The sequence below is a fragment of the Passer montanus genome, unplaced genomic scaffold, assembly GCF_014805655.1.
Source record: "Passer montanus isolate IOZ18808 unplaced genomic scaffold, ASM1480565v1 scaffold16, whole genome shotgun sequence".
In the NCBI taxonomy this organism is placed as follows: Eukaryota; Metazoa; Chordata; class Aves; order Passeriformes; family Passeridae; genus Passer; species Passer montanus.
The window spans coordinates 11,604,308-11,626,268 of NW_024363160.1; the positions used below are offsets into that span (position 1 = coordinate 11,604,308).

Here is a 21,961-nt window from a genome sequence, read left to right on the forward strand (position 1 = left end):
TTTCAAAAGTACAAAAAAAAAAAAAAACAGTGGAGGATGTTGCTCTCAAATTAGAAAAAAAGTATACTTAAAAATAGAGTGTTTTTTTTTTTTTTAATGGGCTTACTTATTTTCACAAAGTACAAAAAAACAGTAGAGGAATTTGCTCTCAAATTAGGAAAAAAGTATCTTTTTCATTGATAAAAAGAAGCAGGGATTGGAAACATTCTGGAACTGGAAACACAGGAGTGATGGTCAACATCATCTTTGGGTTTGGGGCAGCTGGATCAGGAGTAGCAAGCCAAAAATGCTATTGCTGCAAAAGCATGCAGGGCAATTTTTAAACAAAATTTATAGAAAACTCGTGGTCCTGATGGAATGTCTGTTTTGCCAGATGACTTTAACCAGCTTCCAGGATGTGTCTCAGCGACCAAGGGACACATGGGCTCGGGTTCCTGGCTGAAGGGGTGCTTGACAATTGCACAGAATGTTACCCTCTGGCTCTTTATAGCTTACTGTATAGAGACTATAGGAAGATGTCCATGAAAAGCTGTGCATGTCTTTCAGAAGTCAAGACACTGAGATTTGGTGCTGACAGTCTGTCACAAGCAGGAGGCCTGGTTTTCTTTAACCATGTTTTTTTGGCATGTGAGAAGCTGAATGGTGACTTAAGCAGAAAAAAACCAACACAGTTCTCTCCTGCCTTGACTTATGAGGCTTTACTGCAATCAAACCAGCAAACACCTATTGCTATCCTTTGCACTTATCCAAGGCTCACACCCTTCAGTGTCCCAGAACTTTTCCCATCCCTGCTTTCCTCAGAGCAAGACATCCAGCATTATACAGGTGTATGTTCCTCATGCTCTAACTAACCACAGTCCTGAGAATACAGCCCTGTCCACACCTTCCACCTTGTTCCCCCACAAGAATCCCAACCCCCCCTTCCCCTCTCCAAATTTGCTGCATGCTTTTAAGCAGTGGCCAAAAGTTCAAAATGCTGAATTTAACACCATCCAGGGTGGTACAAACAGAGGGGAAGGATGAAGCATGAGCAGCCAGGAAATTTAATTCTATTCTATTTATTATGAAGCATGAGCAGTCAGAAAATTTAATTCTATTCTATTTATTTATTTATATAATCAGTTTTTATGGTTTTTCTGCTTATCCTCTGGAAGTCTATATCAAATATCTGCAATATTAGTTGCAAGTTAGCTGTGCTGAGGGGAAAAAGGATTCATTTTTATTTTAATAATTTTCATATATATAAAATACTTCCATATGTAAAAAATATTGCCTTACAGCAACTCTACTGTCACAATGTCCCATTGCTCATTATAGCTGGTTAAACATTGACTGAGCTGGAACATTTTTATTTCCTCCTCCAGAAATAAAAAATAAATATGTTTAAGGGGAGCAAATTTATCTTTATATTATCATGTATTTCTGCTCTGAGAGCTGAAGTTCAGTTTCTATACAACACCAAGTCATCCTTGCTGACCAGCAGTATTGAAAACTGAACCTCTCCCCCTCCTGCTGAGTGCTGGTTTGGATCACATTTAGGCTCTGCTGGAATGTTCTGTCTCTCAAATGAAAAGGGCATATGCTGAGAGAAGAGCTAAGTGTTGTGTTTCCATACTGAAGCCCTACAAGACGCATTACTCAACAATGAGAACCCTCCCCAGGCTCTCCAGGCTCAACTTCCTCTTCCAAGGGGATGTCAGCCTGCAATGCCTACAGTGTGAAAGGCTCCCAGACATGTCACAGGCCCTGCAGACAGCACAGCCCTGCAAGGTGGCTGTTGCTCAAGCCTCAGCCAGCTCTGTGACCAGCAACCCTGGGAAAACTCCAGGCATTTGGAGAAACAGCGAATTCTTCTCAGATGTTCACCCCACTGTGAAGAACAGGTGGCTTCAGAATGAGAAGGAATTTAGTGAAGGATAACATCACCATGAGTGATACTCTATTTGCATTTTTATGACTCTAATAGAAAAAAGAGAAGCAGTCCAAGACACCTCAAAGTGAAACTTGCTAATAGACAATTCTTCTCATATTTTTCTCTTTGGAAAACAAAAAATAAGCATAGGCAAGACAATGAAATGAAACATTGACTAAGAGAAAAGGCATATTTTAAAATGCTTTCCCATATCCTGAGAAATACAAAGATTTTGAAGAACCCTCTCCACATTGATCTAGCTTAGAAAGTTGGTTTTTTATTTAAGAACTTGAACCAGATTTGATTGTTCAGGAGCAATTAAAATTTGGGTATTCAAATCTAGATAAAAATGGAATACAAATCAGACTGTTCTTATAACTCATCGTTACTACCAGCCAACATCTTAGAAAGTTGATGTATAGGTACAGAGTAGGTTTTTCAGAAGCACAACAAAGCTACCAAAGTTTCAATGATATTTCTGGGGTAAAAAGAAGCCCTGACAGGTGATGAGACAAATGCAGCTGCATAGCAGCATGACTAAAGCAGTTTGGTGGTCACTATCACAAACAATGTTCAAACCTGTGCCACTAATGTGACTGTTGGACAGGGAATTTTATTTTACTGCCATTCATCAGTTTTCAGGGAAGGATCAAAACCAAGGAGAGCACAATGGTGTTGCACATGTCTTTTCTGAGAATAGAACTGTTTACTTTTTAAGCTGTATGTAGTCTTTAAGCAAATAAGTTGTTGTGAGGATGATGACTAAAGAATACAAGAGAGGTGGCATGCGTAACAGCAACCTAAACAGAGAGATTTTTCTTTTCTGTCCATAAAAATGAAATTCTCTCTCCATGGCAAGTGATTGATCACCAGACAGCTGGTGTGAAAAGCTGATTACCTTTTCTTTCAGGCAGAAAGATAGAGTGCAGGTTCTTGAAGCACATTTTTTTCTGTGAGATGTGGAAATGGGTACTCCACACCTTTTGGGCTTGCTCTTTCAAATGCCAGCTTCTGTGTCTGATGGATGTCATATCATTCAGTCCCCAGTGAAACAGAACAACACTGTCATTCCCCAAAGAGTCCTTCTATTTCCACAACAGCTAGACTGGGTGTTGAACTTAGCATTGACTGGCTCAGGGAATATTAATGTCTTATAAGGAGAAATTATTTAATTATTACCCTAGACATATGTTATTATAAAGTATCAGGCATGCATAATTGCTAAAATCTGTGAGTAAAATTTTTATTTGGAGTTTTTTGTGGGAGGATTTAGTGAAAAAAAACTTTCCATATGCCTATGGCAAAACTTTAAACTGCAGCAGTAGGAAAGGACCTGGTGCAAAGTCTTACAGGAGTATCCTACATGTACCATTTTTATTTCACTTCTCTTTCTTAAGAGAAATATTAATAAGTCTTACCAAAAACTGGAAGTATGTGAGAGATAGTTTAAGAGTAGCCTAACCACTGCAAGTTATTTGTGATTTCTAAGGGAAGAAGGATCCCATGTATCAGAAGGATGCTTTCAAACCCTTAAAAGTTTACTGGTTCTGAAGATAGCCTCTGATTCTGTTTTCTAGGACCACAAAATAAATATCTGTAAGTGAAACAGCCCATAAACACATTACAAATAATGAAGTAATCACCACTTCTGATATAAACAACAGCTGCATTTTTTGCAAATGACAATGACCAAGTGCACTCTTAAGCTATTTTCTGCAGCAAGTGGCTTCAAACCCATATCTGTGTCTTTTATTCACTAGGGAGGGGTTGCTCTTTTTTTTTAAAGTTCAGACTGATATCTCTCTTACATGTTATCAAGGATTATCTTACTGTCCTGTAAAATGAAATTAGCTCAATACCTTTGTTTATTCCTTATCATTTGGAGATGTTGCTAAGTTTGCAAGACTTTGGTAAGCAGGTCCTGTAGGTAGGAACGAGGCTGTGGTATTATTAAGCAAGACACTTGGTAACGCGTGGAAACCCATGGCACTGGGAATATTTCTCTGTCTGCTCTGGAGTGCCCTGACCCCCCAGGGGAGCACTGACTTTGACCCTCAGTCATTGAGAAAGTTTCCTAGATTTCAAGACACACTAGAATCCACAAAAGTGTGAAATAGATTATAGAGAGTAGTGTAGGTATATCATTTAGATGAGAAATTTAGGTTTTGGGATTTTTAGTATGTTGTGGATGGAAGGAAGATGGAGGGCACAAGGTGTCATCCTGAGTTTCTTCTTCATGCTTCTTTTTCCTTCTTCTTCATGGGTTTGGCTGATGTTTGGAATTGGGCAGAAAATTTGCATTGTGGGCTCTTTGGGATCAGTTATTGGGTTAAAAGGAAAAATATAGGTGTCCTTTCTTAATTGGATAGTTTAGTCTTAAAAGACCTTGTAACAAGAGATTGTTAGCCATTTTGTGCCTTGCTAATGAAAAACTGCTGAACTCACAGTAGTAAGACTGTTTTACTGATAAGAAATAATAAACATCTGAGTCTGAACGTGAACTACCTTCTCAAGTGCCTTCAATCCAGGCCCAGAGAAACTTACAGTGACACACTTTTATTAAGATTTACAAATCACCAATAACTGAGCCAGTCGTGCGGCTTGAGTTCACAAAGCAATGCCTTTGAAAAGGGAAAAGGGACCTGTGGCAGCTCTGTGAGCTCCAAACCCAGGTCAGAAACAGCATTAGAGAGAAGAAATTAAAAAAACCCCAAAACAATAACAAATAAACTAACAAGAGAAACCAGGGCAGCGCTAAGGAAATGAGTGCAGGACAGGTAAGAAAGATCCACCCAACCCCAGTTCATGTCTTGGGTAGTGCGACAAACTAAAGCCCAGTGGGCCATCACAAGGAGACTGGAGAGAAAGCACTCTGGGCTGGAATCACCTAGGAAAAGCAAGTGACTATGTGAGGGACACAGGACAGATGGCTGGGTTGGCTTTACGAGGTGGTTCTGCGATCCATCAGTCTGCGAAAGCTCCTCCGGAAGCTTTCATCCAGAAAGGCATACAGGAAAGGGTTGAAGCAGCTGTTGGCATAGCTTAGGCTGGTGATGAAATAGGAAATCCCAATGACGAGTGGGGTTTGTGGGATGTCCACGATGAGGGCCACCACAGTGCTAAGGTGAAAGGGTGTCCAGCAGAACAAGCACACACCCAGGATAGCAACCACCATCAGCGTCACCTTTTTTTTGGCTTTGTCCAGAGCTTTTGCATTGCAGTGGAGCTGCACATGTCTCAATCTGCACAGCATGGTGGTGTACAGGGTGCAGATGGTGGACACTGGGATGACAAAGCCTAAAATAAGGGTGTAGATCCGACTGCCTTTCCACCACACGCTCTCGGGGTGGGGGAACACGAAGACGCAGTGGGAGCGCCCCTGCTCCTTGTGTACCTTGGCAAAGACGGCAAAGGGCAGGATGATGACAGTGACAAAGGACCAGACGCAGAGGCTCACAATCTTGGCTGCTCGGTAGGTGCGGTAGGACACCTTCCTGGACTTGGTGGTGGCTGCCACAACGAGGTAGCGGTCAATGCTCATGACAGTGAGGAAGTAGATGCTGGAGAAAATGTTGTATTGGTCTATGGAGATGATGAGCTTGCACATGAGCTCTCCGAAGGGCCACTGCAGGAGCAGGTAGTCAGCAATGTTGATGGGCAGCACCAAGGTAAAGAGCTCATCAGCAATAGCCAGGTTGAGGATGAAGATGTTGGTTACTGTTTTCATCTTTGGTGCTTTGAGGATTACATAGATGACAGCAGTGTTGCCCGTCAATCCCACGGCACAGATGACTGAGTAGATGACAGGCACTGTGATGTAGTACCTGGGGCTTACTGGAGTAGTGGACATATTCAGAGTCCCATGTCCTCTTCCAGTGCAGTCTGCACATGAGGAATTGATTTCAGGGAGGGAGGAGTTCTCCATGGCTACAGGAGAGGATGACTAGGCTCAGGGGTGGCGAGGATGACCTGGAAGTGGGGAAAAATAGGTGAGACCTCTGCTCTTCGCGAAGCTGTCTCCTCTGGTACATCCAACCACCAAAATCTCACGTATGCTTCCCACTGCCACCCTGATGGGAGCAAAGGAAGATCACCAAGGGCTTAGCCAGAAGCCAAGTGTCCCAGCAGCTGCCCCTTCCCTGCTCCCACATCGTGGGAGCGCCGCGCGGGGACAGCGCTCAGCCTCGGGCTGCCCCGAAGTGACCGGGCACCCCAGGGTGACAGCGCTCGCCCGGGAGCCCGGAGGCGCTGCTCGCTCCCCTTCCTCGCCGGCGCTCGCCGGTGCCTGTCGGGGGTGCGCGGAGTGCGGGGGTCCTGCTCTCTGGGGGAGCCGGTGCCCTCGGTGTGCTCCCCGAAAAGCAAAACGCACCCCCTTCCCGGCCGGACAGAGCGCTGAGAACGGGAGCAAGGATGCACTGACCTCTTCCAGCCCGGCTGCGGCGGCGCGGCTCCCGGAGCGGCGGGATGCTCTGCTGGGTCCGCGCAGGAGGGATTTTGCTGGATCCTGAGAGTTACAGCCGTGTCCGGCTCGATCTGGGCAGCAAGAAACAGGTAACGCGAACATCAGAGAGCATGGTTTAAAAGTCGGAAGCTGGAGAATCGCCAAGAGATTTGTGCGGTTACCTGAAGTCACATCCCCTCCCGCGGTCCGGCAGAGCAGCGATGGGGAGAGAATTCCCAGCTGTCGGTGGCATCTGCTGGCCGTGCTGGGGCTGGGAGCTCCGTGTTCAGCGCTTGCCTGGCCCCGGGACTGTCCCGGCGCGGGGCGGGGGCAGCGTGATGCTGTGCATCAGGCTCCGAGCAACACGATCGAGGGCAAGGTGCCCCTGCTTGCTGCGAGGGGTTGGACTAGATGGCCTTTAAGTTCCCTTCCGGCCCAAACTAATCTATGATTCTGGGATCTTGCCAGGAAAACGCATTTTTCATGGGAATTGGGATTCAGAGGCAGGATGGATGCATAGTAGTCCCTATGCTTCTGCCTTACACTTTGACTCCTTCACACTGTGCTAGGGATAAACTGGAATATAACCCTGGGAAGGCAATATTTTTTGGAGGGCAATTCAGAGCTCTTGATTTTTGGGGTTTTTTTCCCAAAAAGTACATGGCATAAAATCTATCTAACTTTAGTTTCATTTTTGTTGCCTTTTCATTGGGAGAATTCGATGTAATACAGTGCTATACATTTGTAATTACTATTACTATTTGTAATTACTATTACTATTGTAATACATTTGACAAAACTTCTGAATCACTAAAATCAGAAGTGTAAACAACTTTTTTTTAATGCTACAAGCAGGACCGATCACATACATTATCAATAATTACTAATAAGTTACCAATAGCATAATAAATTAATATTTTGGTAAACTGGCATTACTGTTTATTATGTGTAAGTTGGTATCATGGAAAGCCTGGCTCTGATTCTTCCATATTATGATGCATAATTACCTAGATCAGCAGGATATCACAAACCTCAAAATCCAAGCAAATCAATTATTAAGTAAATACATGAAAAAAGACAAGCAAAGTACCTTTGCTTCATTATGGCTATGATTCTTTGTAGCACTCTTACATTATTTCATATTACTAGCTACATTATATAGCAAAGGATATATCACCATACAGAGTATGGTGCTCTGTGATTCTTGACTTCCTTTACAGAAATATCTGAGAAGAAAAGGTTCTCACACACTTGTGTAGTCCCATGAGAATGACATAAATACTATGCTGCAGGCTCATCATGGAGTTGTACTTTCCTTTTTTTGCCTAGAATTTCACAATCCAAGTAATGCAAATGTCACCTTTGCTATGGAGTTTATTAGAAGCTAGCATTTGAGCCAGGTTTTGTGACCTAGTCTTAAGCACAGTTGACTTAAAGTGAATGTAGCTTTAGAAACTCAGTGTGCTTATTCCCCATACTGTAGCAGTGGTATAACAGAAGTGCCCCACTTCTGAGGTTCTTGGGGAGTTCTTCCACACTGGTGCTTCGAAGGCACTTAACTGCTTACATGCCACTTCTGGGGGTGACAGCACCTAAATGTATACAAAAATTTTATCACAATGCTTGCGCCATGGTGTTTGTATCTATTCCCTTCCTTTCAGTTTATCATTAGTTCAAGGGGACACCTCCTTCTCCCAAGGAAAAGATCCCCTAACTTTAGCAATACCTTTATTTGTGGAGTGAATGTCTTGGGGTTTTTTGACTGTGCAGGGTTAAAAATGCGATTCCAATAGAAATCTGACTAGGAGCAATCTGCATTTTTCCTCTCTCCTGGTAGCTGAAGAATTAGATTTTGGGCCTATTAAATCTCTGATGTGTTTATGTGAACTGCTGCCATTACTGAGGGAATTGTGGCTGTCTGTACAGCACATCTATAAACAACTTGCCTCTATTATCAGGTGTTCATTGTTGATATTGGTGTAGTGTTTGAAAGCATCAAATACATCAGGTCTCATATACAGCAGTTATAGTAATTATTTTCCCCTTTTATAACATCAGTTTCCCAGAAAGGCAGTCAAATGGCTTTATAAGTTTATAGCTGACTACTGTAAACTTAGAAATTCTGGTTTTTTGTGGATAGTTCCAAGCCACAGCATGTATCTCAATGTCTCAGCAGGTGCACAGACCATCTTCCTTTCAGCTGAAAGCAAACAGAAATGAGAAGTGTTACGAATAACCTGATAACTTCTACAAGGTGAGGCTGTCGGGATTGGAAAGTTTAGACTGACAACCACAGCAGATTCTCTAGAACCCACTAAAATTTGTAGGCCAAATCACAGAATCACAGACTCACGGAATAATGAGGTTGGAAGAGACCTCTAAGATCATCGAGTCCAACCTATGCCCTAACACCTTAACTAGACTATAGCACCAAGTGCCATGTCCAGTCTTTTCTTAAACACATGCAGAGGTGGTGATTCTACCACCTCCCTGAGAAGAGCATTACAGTACTTTATTATTCTGTCTGTGAAAAGTTTTTTCCTAATATCCAGCCTACATCTTCTCTGATGTAGCTTAATTCTGTGTCTGGTTCTGTCGGTTGCTGCCCGGTGGAAGAGACCGACCACCACCTGTCTACAACCTCCCTTCAGGAAGCTGTAAGGAGCCATAAGGTCACCTCTAAGCCTCCTCTTGGAGGTTCTTGGCCAGTGAAGCACAACCCCATTACCTCTGGTGGAACTGTACCTGCTGACAAACAGTTGTACTGGATGGTCATTAGGCATGTTCGCAGCATATGAGAAGATACTGATTTGTAATTATTCTCTGTGTATACAGAATATCTCTGTCTGTGTTTTCTTCTGGATACTTTAAGCAGTTCCTGCTGTCAAAGCTAGAAGAAGTTATATATATAATTTTCTTTGAGCAGTTTAAGTCATAATTGGTTCTTTGCTATATTCCAGCATCATTATCTGGTGATCTAGATGAGCAACAAAGGAGAAAATGACTTCATGAGTTGCCACTAAGAGCTGATATTTCACCATAATGAGCCTACAAGTCTTGTACCTTCTCTATTCAATTGATCCATGTCTAAATTTCAGAATATATCTTTTCTTCCTGTGGGCTAAACACATTTGAGAGATATCATTTTAGTGGAGAACTGGGTCAGTTTTGAAGAACTTCCATCATCTCAAGTGGAGAAAACAGCACCACATAATTCTGTTTGCAGGACTGCCTCATCAATCACTACAGAAAATATCTCAGCAGTGGAGCAAGGTTGCAGCTTCTGTGATGCACTAATTTTCTACCTTTAGCACTGACTTATTTACCAACACTACATGCAGATGTGGAGGAGTTGAGAGGCTCCTTCTGTGATGTTGTATTAATAGATCTATTTATTAAGTGGAAAGGAAAAAAATTGCCAGATGACATCAAAATCGGACTTCTCTATTCTAATCTTCACAAATTCTGTCAATCTTTTCAGTCTTGCATGAATTCTTTCAAAAAACATCCAGTGATGGCAGAACCACACCCTTTCCAGACACTTTGCTCAATAAAATCTGTTCTTCAAACCCTGACCTTTTGTCATAATGAAAAACCTTTCGGTTATTCTCCTGTCCCAAATGTAATACAACATTTTCTGTCCCTTGTGATGATCTTTTCTATGTGTGAACACTTCAGTGTCTTTTCTCTAGAGCTGACAAACACAGTTCCTGCTCTCTTTCCTTTTGCCATATCTGTTTGAGATCAGAGGAGCAGTTATTTCCATTCTGTCTGTGGATAGATAGAATGTAGGAGAATATAGTGGTGAAGGTAATCTCACCCCTAAAGAGTTACAGCTGTGCTAATTATAAAGAATTAAGAACAAGGGTGAAGGTAATCCCACCCCTAAGGAGTTACAGCTGTGCTAATTATCAAGAATTAAGAACAAGCCTGCCCTTAATAGGCCACAGCTGGATCCAATTAGGAGGGATGTATAAAAGAGCCGGTTGGCTGGTTGGGGTGGGGAGGTCAAGTGGATTTTGTTGGCTGTGTAGAGGAGGAGATGGCCCCTTAATAGGCCACAGCTGGATCCAATTAGGAGGGATGTTATAAAAGACCTGGTTGGGATGGGGAGATCTAGTGGAGTTTGTTGGCTGTGCAGAGGAGGGGATTGAGTCAGTGCTGTGAAGAGCTGCTCTGGAGATATCACTAAGAAGGTAGGAAACCTTTGCAATAAGATGGCAACAACTGGGGACTCTGTTGTGATCAAGGAGCCAGGATGGTGCTGGGTTCCCCCTGAATGGCAGTGTGTGCAGCAGGACACAAGCTGTGTGACAGAAGTGGCAAATGGCATGGCCACAGCAGCAGGGGGTGCCTCAGCAATAGCATGGCCCCCAAGGAGTACAGGGGGAGGTTTGCTAAGTCACTGCAACATGAGCACTGGAACAAAAGCAAAATGTAGGGCTGAGAGGCAGAGTCAGAACTACACAAAAAACATGTAAGAGAAGCCCTCTAAAATTGTATAGTGGCTATTTCCACAATAATCTGATGTGATTGGGAGTGGGCTGTAGGGCAAGGTGCAGCTGGAGATGGAGCCCAGTGTAGCAATGAGAGCACCAGGGGAAGATGCCTGATCTGGACCTGACAGATTTTGACACCTGAGGTACAGGGGAGCTGCTGTGGACACAATGAGAAATAACATATTGAGTGCAGAACAGATTGTTTTATATACATAGAAAGAAGTTACAAAAAGACTGTGAAATATAGTGTCAAAAAAGGGGGCATGGCAGCTGCAGATTTGGCTGCCACCTGGAAATCACTTTATAAGACTTTAAAAGAATGGAAAACAGAGCAAGACAAGAGAGGCTTGCAGTGATCAACTAATACAACAAAATCTGTAGAAGGAAGAGGAGAATTATTAAAACAGCAGTGGGGACTGGGGAAAGAGTAACTCTATTATTTATTATAGTGTATTTGTTTGCTAATGAAACATGTGCATTTTGTTTGTGAATTGCAACTGTGAGTCTTTCATTAAGCATACATTTAAAAGTTTATATTCCATAAGCATAAGTACATTGGACAGATGCTGGATTAATGTTGTTCAAAGTTCTATAGCTGTTGATGAAATTATGTGGCTGTTGATTTTTTGCTGCCTTAATATATGGCCTTTAACTTATTCTTGTGAGTTACCTTATAAAGTTGTACAGCTGTGGATATTGTCAATATTTTAGAGATAGAAATATAAAGGTTTCTGATGATATGTAATATAAGTTTGGGTAATGAATCAAAGTCGGCACAAACACATTCCAAAGTTAAATAGAAATGACACAAAAGATGATTATAGTGGGTTTACTATCTTCTGCAAAGGGCCCTGCAAAAGATAGTAAACACAGCATTAATTTAACTCATTCTTGTGAGTTAATCTTTGGTTAGGCAATTAGGCATAGATCTAAAGATTTTGATGATAAGTTCTCTGTGAATTTAGAGAATGAATCAAGTCTATACTGTGAAAAAGCAAAACTGAATTAGAATTTAGAGACATATATCTTCACTGTGACATAGAGGTCAAAGTAACTTTGTAATTAAAAGAAAAAGGGGAAATTGTGGATAGATAGAATGTAGGAGAATAGAGATAGTGGTGAAGGTAATCTCACCCCTAAGGAGTTACAGCTGTGCTAATTATCAAGAATTAAGAACAAGCCTGCCCTTAATAGGCCACAGCTGGATCCAATTAGGAGGGGTATTGTAAAAGAGCAGGTTGGCTGGTTGAGATGCGGATGTAAGATAGAGTTTGTTGGCTGTGCAGAGGAGGAGGAGTTAGTGCTGTGAGGAGCTGCCCCTGAGATATCACTAAGAAGGTATGAAAGCTTTGCAATAAGATGGCAACATCAGTCTTTTTTTTGTGTGTGTTTTTTGTGTTTTTGTGGGGTGCCCCTGAGATATCACTAAGAAGGTATGAAAGCTTTGCAATAAGAAGGCAACATCAGTCTTTTTTTTGTGTGTGTGTTTTTTGTGTTTTTATGGGTTTTTTTTGTAGTGTCTTCTATCAGGTTTTCTGGTACTTATTATCTGCCCTTTGTTTGTGATAGCATCAAAGCAGAGTTTCACATCAGTGAACAGGGCCTGTGGCAAAATTTTAGACTGTTTTGATTTAGCCAGGGTTGGCAGGCTTCTGTGACCTCAGTATTTGGACAAATAAAGAGTCCTGTGAGGTAGGACTGGAGCACTGGAAAGTTGTTATGGAAGGAAAGTGCACAGCATCTTCTGCTATGCATTACTCAGCAAGAAATCAACCTGTGTCTATCACATCTTACTGGTTTCAATTCAAAATCACCCCAGTAAAATGAGCTTGTGTCCCACAGAGCAAACTATATCTCTGCCCTGTGTTCCCTCGGAGCAGCTGAGTTCTGGCACTGTTTCAGTGTGAATTAGTGTTAGACCTCAGCATGCTGGAAGCACAACAGACCACGCAGGCCTTAGAAATCAATTCTAAGCTTTTTAAAAACATGACTGGGACCAGGAGCTTTTTTAAAACAAAAGACAAGAGAGCTTGTTCTAAACCTGTTTTTACATTTTGAGTGAAGTATAACAAAAGTAATTCAAGAGAAGCAAAAGCAGTAGCTGAATAAAAATAAATTTAAAAATCCAACAGGAAGCCCAATGTGTGTGTTTTTGTTGTCTTTGGGGTTTTTGGTAATAGAATATTTTCTGAATTTCAATGTATTCATCACATTTCTTGGTCTTTTTTTTTCCATTTGTGAAAGAGACTGTCCAGCCTCATCTCTCTGAGGAACTTAGAAATTATTTTGAGTCCATTAATTTCAATAGGTTATTACAAATGTTTTGGGCTTATATTAGACTCTATGCTTGCTGTATTGGGAATTAGTTCCATACATTCCTCATTTACTTTGCTATTCTAACACGATAATTGGAAGGACTTTTAAATGGTTAGGGGAAAGTAATCCACTTGAAAGACAAAAAATTAGCAACAGAACAGAAGTAACAACAATCCAAAATGCAGTTGTCCAAATGATCAAAACTTCTGAAACACTTGAGTGCAATTCAGCCTACAAATGCTGAAATAGAAATGTCTGCTTTTTATCTTCCCTGTTAAGATCACTAACTTGTGCAATTCTTTTTCTCCAAGAAGTAGAAGGAAGACCTTTAGGCAGATCTTTAATAAAAACACAACAAAGCTGTAAGATATTTAAGATCTTCTTGGCAAGCTCCAAAAACTGGTTCAAATTTTTAGCTTTACCATAGTGAGATATCACAGCCAATCCTAACTCTGACAGTGAGGGCTTCCTGGGCAAGCTCTGACATTTAAAAAACATTGTAGGGCACAATGAGGTTTCTTCTTACATGCCTAGTTTATCATGGTGCATCACTCCTCCTACTACCTGATGGAAACAGTCAAGTTATTTTGTTTTTTCCTTCTGTCAGATTTGACATTGCATGCAAGCTCACACTCTTAAATGGTTTCTCATCTGTTGCTGGTTTTCTTAGCTCACAATTAAAGCTCTCAGATTATAGGACTGAATTATATGTAACTGCCACTCAAACTTTGCAATTCTAAGAAAAATTTTATGACTGAAATGTGGAAGCTGTCTGGTAAAACTACACCAAAAATGTGATAAAATTGTTAAAGATTCATCATCAATTGCTGAAGTGCTGTCCAATAATTGGTAGCATACCGGAACTTGGGGGCTGAAGGTGAATAAAAGTTTCCTGCTGCAGAAAAGCTTGTTGAAATAAAAATCAGGGAGCTGGGCAGAGTAGCAAATGCTGATTATTTGACATAATGATGAAACTACATGCTGTGTTTCCTTTTTTTACAATATTTATCAGGCCAAGTTATCAGTCTCAGAGTCAGGTTTTTCTTCCTACCTTTTCCACCCCACTGTTCTCCCTTTAGTTAAGCGTTCAAATAAAATGCTTCCAAGCTTTTTTTAGACTGTGAACCACCAACATCTGGCACTTTGTGACTTGTTTTGTTCCCTTTCCAGAGGCAGTCATCTGTGCTGGGGCAAAGCCAACTCTGGTCTTGGGGCTGCTGCTTAGCTTTCATCTCCTTTAACCATGATGTGTTTATCACCACATTCAGGCTACGAAAAGCTTCCCCAGAATGAGGAACATTGTCAGAAAGCCCATGCTATTCAAATCATCACAAAGCATGAAGGAAAAATTTGTGTACTTCTAAGGCAATGCCCTGGCAATATAGTGTAGGGACAGAAGACAAAAAGCTCCTGTAGTCCTTTGTCTAGAAAACTAACCTTGGAGATGCTTACAAACAATCCAGAGATTTCTTTTGTGGACCACCCCTCAAAGTAAAATGAAATTTTAAAAACCCACCAAAAATGCCCCCAAAATCAACAAAAAAACCTCCCTCAAAACCCCAATTCATAGGCAGGGAGGACTGGAAAAAAATGGAAAAGTTCTATGAAAATAAGTTATCACATACAGTCTAATTTTTGTGGTGTTGGAAATATAGAAGGTAGACATTGTAAAAGGCACTTAATAAAAATAATTTAAAGAGTAAAATAAATTAAGTAGCACCTACATCTTCCACAAATACAAAATAGGAAAATAAGCAAGGAAGGAACTGCTTTAATGCATATATAGGGGGACATATACAGATATAGTCCTCATTTCCTTTCTAGCTTATTGCTTAGATGCTGGCTAATGAATGTTTTGTGTATGTGAGCTGAAATACTAGGACTTACTGGCACTTCACTCAGAAGTAAGTGTAAGTAAGTAAGAAGTCCTCATTTCCTTTCTAGCTTATTGCTTAGATGCTGGCTAATGAATGTTTTGTGTATGTGAGCTGAAATACAAGGACTTACTGGCACTTCACTCAGAAAACTAAAATAATTTCTTCTAAACTCTTCATGTTACCTTTAAAATTGTGCCACACAAATAGCAAGTACAGTACTTGTTGTTTCATGATTTGCTTGTGCATGAGCTGATTATCTGTGCTTCCAAGACACTGAAGTTTTGGAATACTATTACCTATTTTATGATGAGTGCCCTTGGCTGAAAATTTTTCATTGCTTCTTGACTACAGTTGCTTCTGTTTTCTGTCTGTGGCTTCAGCAGGCAGTCATAAGTTTGATTGCTACGGTAAGTGACTTGTATTTGTGGCCTGAGGCCACTTTGTAGCTAGGCCTACAATACTTTTCACCTTTCACCAGTTCTAGACCTCTGCCAAAAATAGGTCTAGAACACTCTAGGTCTCTAGACACAGAGTGTTCTTCAGTTTCCTGTATATTCACAGGAACATTGGCATTCTCAGCTCCTGGGGGCCAGGCCAATGCAGCCTCGTGTGCATGACAATGATTTGCTGCGCCAAGGGAGATACAGGCCAGACTTAAGGAGGAACTTTTCCACAGAAAGAGTGGTCAAATACTGGAATAATCTGCCCAGGGAGGTAGTGGACTCACCATCCCTGGATGTCTTTAAAAAAAGACTGGATGTGGTACTTGGTGCCATGATCAAGTTGAGGTATTAGAACATGGGTTGGACTCGATCTTAAAGGTCTCTTCCAATCTAGAGATTCTGTGATTCTGTGATTTTAGGCAAACTGTGGTTTATATGAGATAGATTATTCCCACTTGCTGTAGTTCCCACCATGTGTAAATGCAGAGAAAAATGGACTGATATAGCTAAATTGCTAGCTGGACTGCCCTAGCCTAGGAATCTTTGTATCTCCTCTGTGCTGGGACATTACCTGCCCTGTCATTTGGCATGCAAGGCATCCCTGCCCATAACAAGGAGTTTGGGACTAGATGATCTTTAAGGTCCCTTCCAATATAAACCATTCCATAATTCTGTGATGAATTTTAAGTTGTATTTCTCCTCGTGTCACTTGTTTTAATGTTTAAATAAAACTTAATAATTTTCAAGGTGGAGTGGAGAGGTTTGCAGTTGGCTGCAAAAACTAAAATAATGTAGAGAGCCAGAGGAGTAGATTTGGACCAATAGCATTTCTCACAGACAATTTGAAGAGGAGGATCTGCCTGCCTGAATGCCCCAGTCAATCTCTTGATACAGAAACAGGAGTATGTTCAACCTGTAGGTTGCCCTTTCTGCTGATAGCTCTTTTTATAGGATGAGGAATGAGACAGTTCAAGCACTTCCATCTCTAATCATGGTAGCACTAACACAGATGGAGTTTCCCAAAATAGTTTTCTTTCTCTCTTAGTAAAAAAAAGGAGAAATTCATGACATCCTCAACTCAATCTGGATAGTACCAGGCAGTCAGAAATTCTCCTGTAAAGAATATATCAGGCTAGCAAGCAAAGAATAGATTTAAATATATTCCTAGGACCCATAATGATGCCAGTCAGTATAAAGAGGCAAAAAAGTCAGGCTTGTGGCCAAGACCATGAAAAATGGGTACATCATTAATGATTCTGACTTGCAGCAAAACCCAGTACCCAGCCATTTTTGCCTCATATTGAATACTCAATTTTTTTCCCTAAGTGCTAAAATATAAAACTTTAAATCCCAAAATACTGTAATTGGCATGCAAGCAAAACTAATTTGAGATATGCAGTGTGCAATTTTTGTGTCTGCATGAGGACAATGAAGCGTTAGCTGGAGTTATTTATTACTTTTCATATGCTGAGGCTGGTAGGAATGAATAGTGAGCATCCTTAGTTCTAAATCCTGTCTCCAAATCACTGGCTTGAGGGGTTCTGCCCACTAAGAATGGTCCTTGGCCTCTCCTGAGCAGTGCCAGGGAATTTCTTTGGAAAAGCAGCTGGCCCAAATGGACAACACATCAGGGAAAGTTCAGACTGAAAAAAAAAATAATTTTTGGTGGAACTATTTAACGATTTCACCTTCTGAAAGGAATTATTAATTTTGGTGAGATTACTGTTCTCCTGGGTGCTGTTTATCTCACGTGTGTACATGTGTGTGGAGCAATAGGCCTGGAGTCAATGTCTGTCAGCAATGAGCCCAAGTGGGAAATCCAGTTGGGATTCTTGGATGCCTGGAATGTTTCCATGTCATATTTAAGCATTTCAAAGTAGGTAACAACTTTTCTTTCCTTTTTCTATAATGCACAGCATAATAATTATATTACTCTAGAGGTGACCAATGGTGCATTTTTTAGTCAACTGTAATAGCAGAAGTTTTTTTGAGGTTACTTGAGAATGCTTGTGTGAACAACTTAAAAACAGCTTGAAAATTGTATAGGGAGTAGCTAATGGGGGAAGCTTGAACTCTGAAGATCCTGGCAGATCACAGTGTGGGAAGCAGTTGGGATTGTGGAAGAGGTGGTCTGGAAAATTTCTCATGGCAAAAGCATCTGTTCTCACTTTTTTTTTTTGTCCTTGTTGCAAATGAAGCAAGTTGGAGGCAGAAGAGGAGCTAGGGTGTCTCAGTGTGGGAGGTGGGGATTTTACAGGCCAGGAAGGAATATGAGTGAGCAGGAAGGAGTATTTATTCTAGGTCCTTCTCTCCTACATGGCCGCTCTTGGTCTCACCTTCTTAACCTCTTGTATGAAACTTAGATCAAAAATCAGTGGGAAGACTAAGGTGAGTTTCTCTGTGAATCTTGGAAATGTTCTCTTCACTCTGACAGTCGTCCAGTTGAAATCTGGTTATCTTCCTTTCTGATTTTCATTCTAGCACTTCCTTTTTTTTTTCCTTTTTTTCCCCCCCTCCATGTGTTTTCATGTATTCTGTGTTATTGAGTCTCAAGTTTTCACATAATTTCTAAAACCTGGCTTCAGCCCCCTCCAAGTTATCCTAAGGAGGCTATCCCCTACTCCACGCCTTCAACATTGCCATAAGAAACTGCTCATTTTCTCTGGCAGCTACTTTTGAACAGTAAGATATACTTACAGTCTTCTGAGATTTGCAGACTTCTGAGATTTTTCTCAGCACAAGTGAAAGGATATAGTACATCTTCATAAATATTTAAAAAATCACTACTTTGTTTCTGCCACTTTTCAGCCACATTTTCAATCAGCCAGAGTTTCACAGACATGCTCAGCTTTCAGTTCTGATGGAATTTGATGTGGAAATTCATAAAGAAGCCCTTTGCTGCTGTGTAGCTTTGGAGACATGGAAACAGTGCCCTGCCAGAAAGGGGACTTGGTTTAAGGCATGGAGGGAAAATGGGGGATGTGTTCCATTTAGCTGAAGCTGGGGATTTGTTTTCAGAATAAATTAGGTCTTAGAAGGGGGAAATTAGGCTAAGGTAGTAAATGCCAAGAGCTTTCTTCATTCCAAGGTTATGTCTTTTTTCCATGGTCAGGATGCCAGTTCTCAACGAATCTTCAAAAAGTATTGCTACTTAACATGTCCATTGGGGCATCAAATGTATCACACAGAAGCAGATGAAAAAATCCAGTATTTTTAAAAAAATTCAATATGAAAAGACATCTGTCCCATTAGTACCATTATCAGCCACTAAACATTTCATATGTTCACATTTGCCAGCTGCAGAATGAGAATACCAGTGAATAATCATTTTTGTTGCCTGAGTGTGTCCATTGCATCTTAAATTTTAGCTCCTTTGGAGTGTGTGAAGGTAGGGAAAAAAATTATGCTTTCATTTAGTTTAGCAAAAAAAAAAATTACTAATGTCTGTGACTTCAATTAGGCACAAATGAGCAAGTAAAAGTATTTTCTCTGAGCTTTAGCAACTGAGAAAATTCTTTACTTGTTTAATCTATCAACCAGACCAGGGCTTCCAACATAGGCTGATAGTGACTTTAGGGCCAACACGGACTCTTGTAGAGGGCTTTTTGTGTAATAAATTATCAATAATGATAACAATGACAGCAATAACAACAACAATAGCAGTAATAAAAATATATCTGGTAAGAATAAAGCCATAAACAGCTGAAAAAATATTAATGACCACTGGCCAGCATGCCTTCACATAAAATGATTAATAATCTGCCTTTAGGCTAATTTAGACTAATAAGCTTAGTCCTAATAGACTGCTGTAAGTCAAAGCTGTTTAAAAACTTACCCTGAATCTGTTCTTACCTTTCTCAAGAACCCATCCTTATGTTTGCCATAAACACTAGAATAGACTTATCCAATCCTCAGGCAAGGGGAAAAAGGATGTAACTTTTAATACTTGTGGGATTATTGACTGCTGGTTAAACCTTGACATTCTGTTGTCTTATGATTTTGATCAAATAATGCTATCAAATGCACCAAGAGAGTGACTAAGAAATAAACCCACACAAATATATCATTCTTTGTTTACAATATCATGTTTTTGGGATGGAACTGTTAAAGCTGTGATTTCCCTGGCTTGGAGGGTTCTATGGGTAGAAATATTAAACTGTGAGTCTATACATTGACTGTCAGTTTCAGATATCAAATTAATCACATTCCAGATAAGTTACTTTTTATTCTGCAGATAAAATGCTTACAAACTGCTTATCCCAGATCAGTTTTGTTTGCACGCCAGTTTCTGCATTCTGCAAGTCATAAATTTTAGTGCTTAGGGGGAAAAAAAATTGAGGCAATTAGGAGTAAGAAACATGCTGTGAGCCCCCACTTTCATCAATACCATTTCATGCCTGGGGACAGGGGAATGGACTGCAGTGCTGAAAAGCCTCAGGATGCAGTTTTTTATTTCTCTTAAACAATACCAGTTTCTAAGGTTAATGAAATAATATTAATAATAATGATAAAATAATCCTTACTGCACTAGGTGATGAACACATTTAATTTGGACTAGGAAATCCATGACATTTCAGGAAATATGAGAACCCTGTGTAGTTGGGCAAATATTTCTGCATCAGGAAACTAACATGCAGTATACCATTCTGGCTCCTTCAGTAAAATTGTGAAGGAAGGCTTCAGACCCCTTTAGTTTCACTAGCAAAGCTGCATCTCTTCTGAAGCTAGACTTTCTGTTGACTAATTAGAGATTTCTTACTAGTTCTGAAGGTATTGATTTTAATTTCTTAACCAAATCAAACAAAAAAACCTTATCTTCAAAGGAGAAACAATTTTGCAAATATCTTGTGCAGCGACCATAAGCACTCTGTCATTGTCCATCCTTTTCACCTTGCATGTGGACTGCAGAGTGTTTCCACAGTTGCTTCCCAGTACATTATTAATCCAGGATGAGAATAGTCAGATACAATGTCCCTCATGTCAAGTGACTAATAGTGGCATTTGTTTACCACATTACCAAGCACTTTTTAATATTTTAATATTTGATTTTCTGTGGGTTTTTGTGTCCTCCATTCTGATTGATTAATTAATATTTTTATTTATGCTCCTTGATGTTTGTCTTCCTCAGAGGGAAATAAACAGTGATGGAGACTTTAAGGATTTCAGTGGGTCTTGAGGAGGGTTAGCCTTAAATACAGAGTATCAGAGTGCCACTTTTTTGGGTGGATTTCAGACTTTGCCCCATTTATGTCTCATTCACCTTGCACAGATGCTGCATAAGTACAGTCTCTTTTCTACACCAAATGTGAGGAAATGAAGTTTCCCTGCCTTGGACTGCACTGTGATGTATACAGCTGGTAAAGCAGATAAGGTGGCCTGTGTAAATCTGTTTGAATGTCACAGTTATCAATGCCATGTGTGCTGGGATTCTTATTTCCAGGTTTGGAAACAGTAAAAGACCTGGAATTGGCTAAGTCAGTGTGTGTGAAAGCACATTGCAAAGGCAGCACGAGACCAACATTTAAAAATTCACTTTACAGTGTGTTGTATCTCCTCTTATCTTTCATATATTTCTATTTTTCCCTTTCATAAATAAAATAAGGAGGCAATCATGCTCAAACACAGTGCTGTTTGCTCATCGATAACAGGTTCTACTTTTCCAGTTGGATAATTTTTACTAGAAATAAATAATTCTCTTGTCCCAAAAAGATTGGAAAGGGAACTGTCAGGTGCTAAACCCAACATTATTCTTTAGCAAGAAGAAAAGTAGTCATTAATTACTTTCTGTTGGATGCGACATGGCCAGGTTTGCTTTTATTCTTTCAGAATTCTTTTTTTCCTGCTGAAAAATTTGCTCTCTCATGTCCAACTAGTTTAACATAAAATAACTCTTTTAAATATAAAATATTATGGTCTAGAAAAACCTAGAGCTCTTCATAGGAAGGGTTTCTATTTCTAGAATATCTAGATTGACTTCACCCAAAAGAAGCAACACTTAGCATGGTAATTGGATAGAGCCAGCAATGAGTACAGGGATGCAAAAATTGATTCACAAATTTTGAAGTTAGCTTTTGATAAATATAGAATAATCTTTATGGAGGGATCACCTTGTGAGCGTATGGAGTGGCTACTAAAAAAGCAGTCAAATGTAACACTAACATATTTGCTAGAGGTGAAATTCTTTCTGAGAGTTATCTGCTTGAACTCGGGGAATGACATTCTGGTAGTCTAGATCCTTAGGTTAAATCCCTCCAAAAGAAAAACAGGCAAAAAACCCCAAACAAACAACAACAACAAACCCCACAACCAAAACATACCCCAAAAAGAGCCTCCACCCAAAAAAAACCCAAAAGGAAAAACAACAAAAATATTAACAACAACAACAAAAGAAATTTCAGCTGGCATTAACAGAGAGCAAAATTTCCTGTTCCCATGAGCACCAAGACCTCACAAGTCAAGTTGTTCAGATATCA

At 40.3% G+C, this 21,961-nt stretch overlaps 1 protein-coding gene across 1 annotated transcript; it reads right to left on the minus strand.

The window, feature by feature from the left end:
• Positions 1-4,853: 4,853 nt before the first annotated feature.
• NPBWR1 (neuropeptides B and W receptor 1) lies at positions 4,854-6,395 on the minus strand. Its single transcript, XM_039702994.1, has 2 exons — positions 6,333-6,395; positions 4,854-5,881 (listed from the first exon to the last, which is right to left on the minus strand). The coding sequence occupies exon 2, from the start codon at positions 5,835-5,837 to the stop codon at positions 4,854-4,856; it is 984 nt and encodes a 327-aa protein (XP_039558928.1). The 5' UTR covers positions 5,838-5,881; positions 6,333-6,395.
• Positions 6,396-21,961: the final 15,566 nt, after the last annotated feature.

What these genes read in the sequence shown, in the direction of transcription:
- NPBWR1 (XM_039702994.1), bottom strand. Translation starts at nt 5,837, where the DNA reads ATGGAGAACTCCTCCCTCCCTGAAATCAATTCCTCATGTGCAGACTGC.